This window comes from Physcomitrium patens, chromosome 3 (assembly GCF_059467195.1).
Source record: "Physcomitrium patens ecotype Gransden chromosome 3, ASM5946719v1, whole genome shotgun sequence".
Classification (NCBI taxonomy): Eukaryota; Viridiplantae; Streptophyta; class Bryopsida; order Funariales; family Funariaceae; genus Physcomitrium; species Physcomitrium patens.
In genome coordinates, this window is record NC_143412.1 from 19,497,552 (window position 1) to 19,505,844 (window position 8,293).

At 32.5% G+C, this 8,293-nt stretch overlaps 1 protein-coding gene across 3 annotated transcripts; it reads right to left on the reverse strand.

Moving 5' to 3' along the window:
- Positions 1-553: 553 nt before the first annotated feature.
- LOC112279777 (dynein regulatory complex subunit 2) lies at positions 554-5,405 on the reverse strand. 3 transcript variants are annotated; one of them, XM_024514446.3, is made up of 16 exons: positions 4,962-5,405; positions 4,685-4,768; positions 4,315-4,368; positions 4,049-4,108; positions 3,799-3,930; positions 3,503-3,637; positions 3,215-3,313; positions 3,026-3,121; positions 2,786-2,875; positions 2,482-2,636; positions 2,230-2,350; positions 2,000-2,095; positions 1,692-1,797; positions 1,316-1,515; positions 977-1,117; positions 554-806 (listed from the first exon to the last, which is right to left on the reverse strand). In XM_024514446.3, the coding sequence occupies exons 2-15, from the start codon at positions 4,721-4,723 to the stop codon at positions 1,004-1,006; spliced, it is 1,497 nt and encodes a 498-aa protein (XP_024370214.1). In that variant the 5' UTR covers positions 4,724-4,768; positions 4,962-5,405; the 3' UTR covers positions 554-806; positions 977-1,003. The 3 variants fall into 3 exon arrangements, with proteins under 3 accessions (XP_024370214.1, XP_073388713.1, XP_073388715.1); XM_073532612.2 differs by having other exon boundaries at positions 554-1,117; XM_073532614.2 differs by lacking the exons at positions 554-806; positions 977-1,117 and having other exon boundaries at positions 1,327-1,515; positions 1,687-1,797; positions 4,962-5,404.
- Positions 5,406-8,293: the final 2,888 nt, after the last annotated feature.

Consider the following 8,293-nt stretch of genomic DNA (forward strand, 5'->3'; position numbering starts at 1 on the left):
TAGAATATGTGGCGAATACAATTCGTTGCATCATATATTTCCTCAACATATGATGACCACTCCTCGTAGAACTCATCCCTAGAAAAGGAGTAATGTCATGGACATATGCATGTAAACCAATAATTATATATATAAATAGGTAGAAGTAAATAAAAATAGATAAAAATAAGTTGCTTCTATAATATTTGATATGGAAGCTTCCTAAAAGCTTGATAGATGCTGCTTTAACTTAGTTTGATGAAGCTTGATAGTAGCTTTCTAATTAGATAGTATATATAGAGACAAGAATGAAGCCTTCTTCAGTCTTATCAACTCCTTTCTTGCTTCCAATCTAGTTTCAAGGGTCTGTAATTTTCTTGGCTTTTGGCAATAACCATTCCAATTTCTTTCTTAATATACATATCAAATCATTTCTATTTAGTCATCTTTCTTTGAGAGAAATCTCACTTATTTATTTATTTATGTTTATCATGTTTTTATCCTTGACACTTACTTCAAGAAGAGTACAAAGGATTTTAATATTTTTAAAAATTGTGTGAGATATGCAACAATAATCAATGTATATTTTTTTCTCTATAATTATAATAATAAAATAAATAAATAAATCAAGGAATTGGAAATTAAATAAGGAAGTGAATTTTATGATGTATGGACTATAAAGAATTGATTTGTAAGATAAATTAAAGTAGGAGCTCTTCTATAGACATTAGCATTCTTCTTTAGCTCGATGGCGGCTTCTTCATCGGTGGAGATCCACACCATGAAGCAGCGGTTAGTTGAAGCAATTGTGGTTTCTTCTATATGATCTGCTCCAAAATGTAGTCAATTTTTCTTCAGTAAGTAGCATGGAGTATCACCAAATTTATCTTCTCATTGTTAACTCTTATTTGGTGGATCTGAGTCATCATGAAGCACATAAAGTTAGAATTATATATATATATATATACATGATGCCATTAGGGAAGAGATAACTAACCACCAAAGTACTCCGTTGTCTCCTCAGTCACTTGGGCATAATTTGGCTATCCATATACTTTTGCAAGCCATTAATAAGCTTTGAATTCTCCTCGCTTAGTCTATTCCTTTCCGTCTGAATGGTCAGTAAGTCAAGCTTAACCTGTTGCACTTTTCTTGTCATATGTCAGATTCACCAAGCATTACCAGGCCAGATTTTCGTGTTCAGTTAACGTCAAGAAACAGAACTAACATGTGTCATCTCGTGTTCAAACCGCGGGAATTGAAATCTCAAAAGGAGATTTGAATCAGATAGCGCCTCTGATAGGAACGATATGAAGTTATGGTTATGCAATTGCACCTTGTTAAAGCGTTTGTTAAAGTTGGCCATATAGTGACTTTCTTCCACTTCATTGCCGTTTTCATCGAGAGCATACGTTCCCCAGTGGAAAGGATTCTTGCCATTTATTACTTCTGGGGGTTTTGGCTCGACTTGAAACTGGGTTGGCACTAGCAAGGCCACTGAATGCCCCAACATTTTTGCCTCCGACTTTTTGGTTGCTGCATACACAAGGTAACACAAATAAATCAACGATTTTGGATTCACATTGGGAAGAATTTGCAATGTTTTTATGATATATTTCGTCCCACCTCTCGAGACCAAATTAAGCCCTGAATTCTCTGTGGCAAATACTCGATAGACGTTAATGAAGTTGGATAGGAATGCAGGACCTTACTCTCGTCTTCAGCCAGCTCTCGATCCAGGACCAGACCAGGTACTGTGGGAATATTAAAACAATGCAATGGCTCGAATGGAAAGATCTTCTCATGCTCTGTTTCAAGCTGCTTACCAAAAAATCCAATGGTTGTCAAGCCCTTAGCTGTGTTCATAAAAGGTCCAGCATTTGATTAACTCTAGAATCTGTTTTGATGATAAGTTGGTAGAAATGTATTTAGGTACCACAGGTGGAAATTGTTCAAGGCAACATTTAAAGAAGATCGTTCAGATATAGACTTGAAATTTAGAGAAGGTTCTGAGATTTACTTTGTTCGCCCGTTTAGCCAAGTGAAGAACCCGTTGAGCGACCACCAACTTGTCCATCAGATGGTTCTTCGCGTCTGAAACATTCCTAGAAACTTCCTGCAGTGACAATCTGTCAACGGCCGTGGAATGCAATATTTGGGTCATGCTTTATTATACTTATGCTCACATTATAGCTAAGATGCTTCCCATCTCTTCTGGCAAGTTTTGACAATGTCGTGATGATTGAGTACCTTGAGATTATCACGCTCATGATGTTTAATTCTACCCAAAAGACGCTTCAAAGCGGTATAGTGATTCAGCAAGCATTCTTTTTCGTCCTTCATCTTCTGGTTCACCTTATTAAATTCTTTCCTATCCATACCAGCCATTTCGCACAATCACCATCGACACTCCAGCAATGATGATAACAAATTATTCATCCGTACGATTGAATTTTCACATGAAATGGTGTCAGAGTTTAGGGGTAGCGTGAACCCACCTACCCTTGAATTACCATGCGGACCCGCCAATATGAAATGTTTTCATGCAAGTTGATGAGAGTGCGCATCCGACGCTCAATGAGGTGCGACTTTACGATATCCTTGGCAACCAAATTCTTGAACGAAATGGTTGTCGCTTCTGTATTAGCTAGGTATGACTGTTCCCGTTTGTCATGGAAACAACAAAAAGCTTTTATTGAATTGGAGTCTACTATAAAGTCATACAGACACCTTGCTTACCAAAGCGCAACTGCTCAAAAGATTTGTAATGTACAATACTTCTAAGATAGAAAGTTCTGTTTAGGACCTTATGAGTCCGCTCAATCCGCCGTTCTATCTCCTCTACTCCAAGCTCAAGAGTGATTTTTAGCATGTTAAATTCTTCAATATCTTTGTTCTGCATCAAAACAAGTTCAATCTTTTATGAATTCTGATAAACTTGTTTTGATTCAGGATTACTCCAAAAGAAAGACGAGAACTCTTTATAAGCACGATGTTAGTGTTGATCTCGAAAAAATGCAAACTACAACAAGCAATTCAAACTCGCCTTGAGTTCTTCTCGAGTTGCCTCATATACTTGTCTTCTGTCATAAATCGATTCTTCAGCTTGAACTTTCATTGCTAGAATTACGTCTTTGAGTTCCTGCATTTACCCCAATACAATACATGTGATTCTTCAGATGTGAGTGAACAGATTCCTCACATAGAAATTCGCTGTGGAAGCGTTTGTGACTACCTTTTTCTCATTCGAAAAATTTGTTGTCATGAGCTTCCTCTCGGTCATGAAGGAGTCCTCCAGGTTCTTAACCTGCTCTTGAAATTCCTCTTCCATCTTCTACAATAACATCTCAGAATATTGCACTGCAATTAATTTGTATCGAAACTAAGAAAATCGAATCAAGAAAAAGAGCAGGGATGTTGAGAAGTAGTTATTCTCTCAGATTCACGACAATATGTTAATAACTAATGATGTCGACCTTCAGATTGACGAAGAGATGTAAGAATTGAGGATTAGTGGAATCACCGCAGTGCGCAAGTAATGGATATCAATCGAAGCATCAAGCATTGACAAGTGCTTAATTTGAGCACTACGCCGTTGTGCTTCCGATTCATATAATTGCTCCCGGTACAACCCTATTATATGATCCTTCAATTCCATCTGCAAAAGTCACAGCATGAAAATAGTCATGACACATGTGGGATCTTACCTCTTTTATGAAGATATTTATTGACCTGCTTTCACTTGTAAGTTGAGTACTAAATCTATATTATCGGTAACGCATTCGAATTAGTAACAAAAAAGGTTGTTCACAGCCCCACCTGGCGCACGTGGTTCTTAGTCAACCAATCAATGTCATCGCGCTGCTCCTTAATCTTGGCAATGCGCAAGATGCTCCTCCACTTTTTGTGAATTTCCAGCATACTCTTCACTGAGAGTTTCTCCTCGTCAATCTGAAGGTCAACATCATCAGTGATTGAAGACATGGATATGACTTCTGATTGCAGACGTTATCAAAAACACATGCATTGCTGAACACATTATCGTAACCTCTCAAACGCAAATACATACCATAGCATTCTTGAATGCCGATTTGCGATCCCTTATAGCTTTCTTCCTCATTTCTACAGCCTGTGATTAATTGGGTGGAGCTTATTAGGAGGAGTGCCCTAGTATGCAAAATATTCCTTGTAAACATTGAATCATGTGCAACAGAAGTAAATGCAATCCGTAACAGAAATGTTTTATAAACAAAAAAAAATGGAGGATGGAGAGGATGCAGCAACCAGATCTTCACAAAAAATGAAGTAAAAAGTGAACGAGGTAGAGAAGTTTACCTTGAGTGCATCGAAGTCGGCTTTTGCCTTCTTCTCCTCCTCTGTGAGGGGCTTCTGTAACAAATGTCGTACCCAACAATTACATTCAGACCGAGCTAATGTCAACCAAAAGGTCATACAAGACACATGTACTCCAAAATGGAACATGAACCAACAAAAATGAATGGTCCAAAATCCATTTGACTGGGCTTTGCTTCTTTTCTTTTACGGCAAGACTAAAAATTAGGTCAGTTATTAGCTATGCAATTGCTGTTCAACATCCACTGGAAAGGGGCAACTCAAAGAAAAAATTGCAACAGGAATTGGATCTTTCCATTGCTCTCAGATGTGAGGGTCTGACACATAATAAAAAGTAAGGGCAGTGAGCTACCTTTTTTGCTTTTTTTTTCGTTGCTGACTTCGGTGCCATAGTGCCAGCTTTTGTGAACTTGCAAGGTCTCAAGACTGCAGCGACCTTTATAGGCCACAATGCACAATGGTCACAGATGAGGAGCTATGTGCCTCGAGGTTAATACTGACCACCCGCCAAACCCAGTTGCGAGAAAAAACCTCTAACATCGTCATATCAGACATTCAACTATGTTCCTTGCAAAACATGAACTTTATGCATGATACCGGTACTGTTTATTCCTGAAGAGAGGACCCACCTGTCGGCTGTGTCCCCCTTGCCTTTTTTTATCGAAGCAATTGGACGTTGCGAATCGTGATTAGTGCTCCTAATTCAACAAGTTAACACGCAGGTTTGCATCGGTGGATACAAGATTCCATTGTTTTTCCTTTTCCCTTGTGGGTTCAATGGTGGATTCATCTACTTCATGGAAGAGGCTTGCAATGCGCAAGGGCAGCTACATGCAAGATCTCAGGAATCAATAACACTTACGCTTCGGCTTTCGGTGACAATGAGAATTTCTCTGGCTCTGAGGTTAGAACCCTCGTCGATTTCCGTCAAAATCAGCTTAGTGAGCCCTCACTATGCTCGGTGTAGTTCATATTTAGGGTTTTGAGGTTAAAGGTTTGAGAATTTAGAGCTTGTGGATGAGTAGTTATCCTATCCAGGAACTGAATCCATTGTACTGAAAAAGATCAAATCCTAAACACAAAAACCAAGCCAATTCATACCACTTTTAATAAGGTGATTTTTATTTGTAATTTATATTATATAAATTATATATGTGTATATATATATATATATATATATATATAAATTTAAAGATGTTAATTATAATGTTTCAATTCAAAATATTTTTCTATTATTTTAAATAAATATTAAGTATACTTCTTTTACTACAAAAAAAAAAAAATTACTTGGATTTTAGCTTGTTTAAGGAATTAAATAAATTTGAATTGTCTTTAAAACATTGTTCTCAATTATTTTAGTTTATAAAAATAATTTAGTTGTGGTCGAACCAAAGTGCTTTGAAAAATCATCATTTTCTCTTGTTTTGCAAATTGTGTTTTATATATGGATGTCTTCTAAAATGTTCATATTAAATAAGTTGATTAATAGGCACAATAATATTATAGTTAAATCTAATTATAAATTAGTAGCTAGAATTTCCAAATCCTAATCTAATACAAACATTTCTAATTCTTAAAAATATATAAAAAAACGTGTTTTTTATTTTTTTATTATTTAGTATATAATAATTGCAATATTAGTATTCATAGCATCTATTGCTTTGTTGCTATTGTTGTTTTTTGTTGTTGTTGCTATTCATCACTCTTGTCATTATTCACATGTATTATTATATTAATAATATTATTGAATCTTGTTATTATGCTATTTTTATCTAGATTATAAATCAAAATTTATTCTTATAAGATTCTTTAATGGTAAATCAATGGTTTAATTTAATAATTTTTTAATATAAAATTTTATTTTATACTTAGATTTATTTTATAAGCAATTATATATTTTTTATTTAAACTTATTTTTATCAATTATATTATATATCAATTTTATTTACATATGTTTCAAAATACTTATTTTTTCTTTTAAAATAACATAAATTTATGTTATATATATTTTTTGTCTTTTATAATAAATAGATTTTTAATGTATTTTATATATTATTATTTATTTATAAACTATTTAATAATGAATAATTATAATTTTTTGTTTTATATAAATATTATACTTTTATAATTTATTAATATTTTTTATTAGTTATTTCTAGAATATCTTTTATTAATTCTTATTTTAAAACATATATAATTTTAAAATCATTTTTTTCAAAGCATAGATAAATATAAATATGTTTATATTTTTAAAATATGATTTGTAGTTTTCTTGATTATAAGCACTTATTTTGTATTAAAAAATATAATAAATTAAGGATACATTTGCTACTATGACGATTTTAACAATCTATCTATTATATAAGACAACTGAGGTATAATACAAAGAGAAAAAAAGCTTTCTAATTGGCAATGAAAGAGAAAAGTTAAAGAATTAAAAGAATGTAGAAACAAATTTGGAAATAAGAAAACATGAGAACCATTGAATAAATGAAATAAAAAACATGAAAATCATAGGATATAAAAACTACAAAATATCAAAAATATAAAATAAAAAAACATGTAAACGAAGGAATAGAAGAACTTGAAAATATAGGAACAGAGAAGCATACATGAACAAGAGAAAAGATGGATGTGTTAGAGATTGGAGTTCTCAATGGCTATCAAGGACATGAATTACAAGTAATGAAAGAATCAATACACTCTTGAGTCACTAGAAAAGAATATATATTTATTCAAAGATAGTTATCATGGGCATACATATTTATTCCAATATTTTTCTATATGATTAAATAGAAGTAAATTTATTTCATAATATTTTTTAGAGAAGCTTTTTAGAAGCTTCATAGATATTGTTTTGACTTTATATATCTTTGTAGTTGATTAATAAGTTAGAAACTTGCTCAAAAAATTAACCATATGTTGGTAGCTTATAGAACAAGCTAATTATGTGGCAGACATACAGAAAACTTGCCTTGTAAGTTAAGATACATATCTTACAAAGTCAACATGTTTTGGAGGTCCTATAGGACATTGCCATGTATCTCCTAATTAAGAGTATACATGGAGGCAAGAGTGAAGCCTTCTTCATTCTTGTCAATGCCTTTCTAGTCATTAGTCTTGTTTTAAGACTTTCAAGACTTTTTGACTTTGGCAATAGCCATGCTAGTTTAATACTATATCATCTTTGAATGATCTTTCAATCTTTTTGAGTGACACAAGAGTTTATTGACCTTTTAGTTCTTTAAAGATTATGTCCTTGACAATAGTATAAGATTAAAATTAGAATAGCTATTATCAAATATAATAAGACTAAAGACTCTTAAAATAAAACTAAGAACAATAAAAGAGTTGACAAGAGTAAAAAAAAAGCCTCACTCTTGCTTTTTTATATATAATATCTAAGTAAGAGCTATGTGACAATGTTTTATAGGACTTCTAACATGGCCTAACTTAAAAAATATATATTTAACTTTTAAGATAAGTTTTCTATATTTGTGCCACGTGGCCAACTTGTTGGCTAAGTTTTCAACCTATTAATCATCTATAAATATGAATAAAGTCAAATCTACATCTATAAAGCTTCTCTATAAGATATTATTAAATTTATCTACTTTTAATAATTTCTACTTAACTCTTCCTATTTGAATATTCATAAGTATTAGTTATATCCATAACATTATCATTTCTTTTAAAGACAAGTTTTATAAAGAGTGGTAATTACATATTGATGAAGTCCAAAATTATCAATATAAACCTCAAAAAATTAAAATGTTAATACACTCACATGTCACTTGAAAAGACTAAAAAATCACTCAAAAATGATATAATATTAAATTAGAATGACTATTGCCAAAGACAAAAAGACAAAAAAATCTTGAAATAAGACTAAAGACTAGAAAGGCATTAACAAGAGTGAAGAAGGCTTCACTCTTACTTCTATATATATTCTTAATTAAGA

What these genes read in the sequence shown, in the direction of transcription:
- LOC112279777 (XM_024514446.3), bottom strand. Translation starts at nt 4,723, where the DNA reads ATGGCACCGAAGTCAGCAACGAAAAAAAAAGCAAAAAAG. An exon ending in CAACTCGAGAAGAACTCAAG is followed by an intron (nt 2,876 to 3,025) that starts GCGAGTTTGAAT and finishes GTTTTGATGCAG; the next exon opens with AACAAAGATATTGAAGAATT. An exon ending in TGGCTAAACGGGCGAACAAA is followed by an intron (nt 1,798 to 1,999) that starts GTAAATCTCAGA and finishes TTTGGTAAGCAG; the next exon opens with CTTGAAACAGAGCATGAGAA.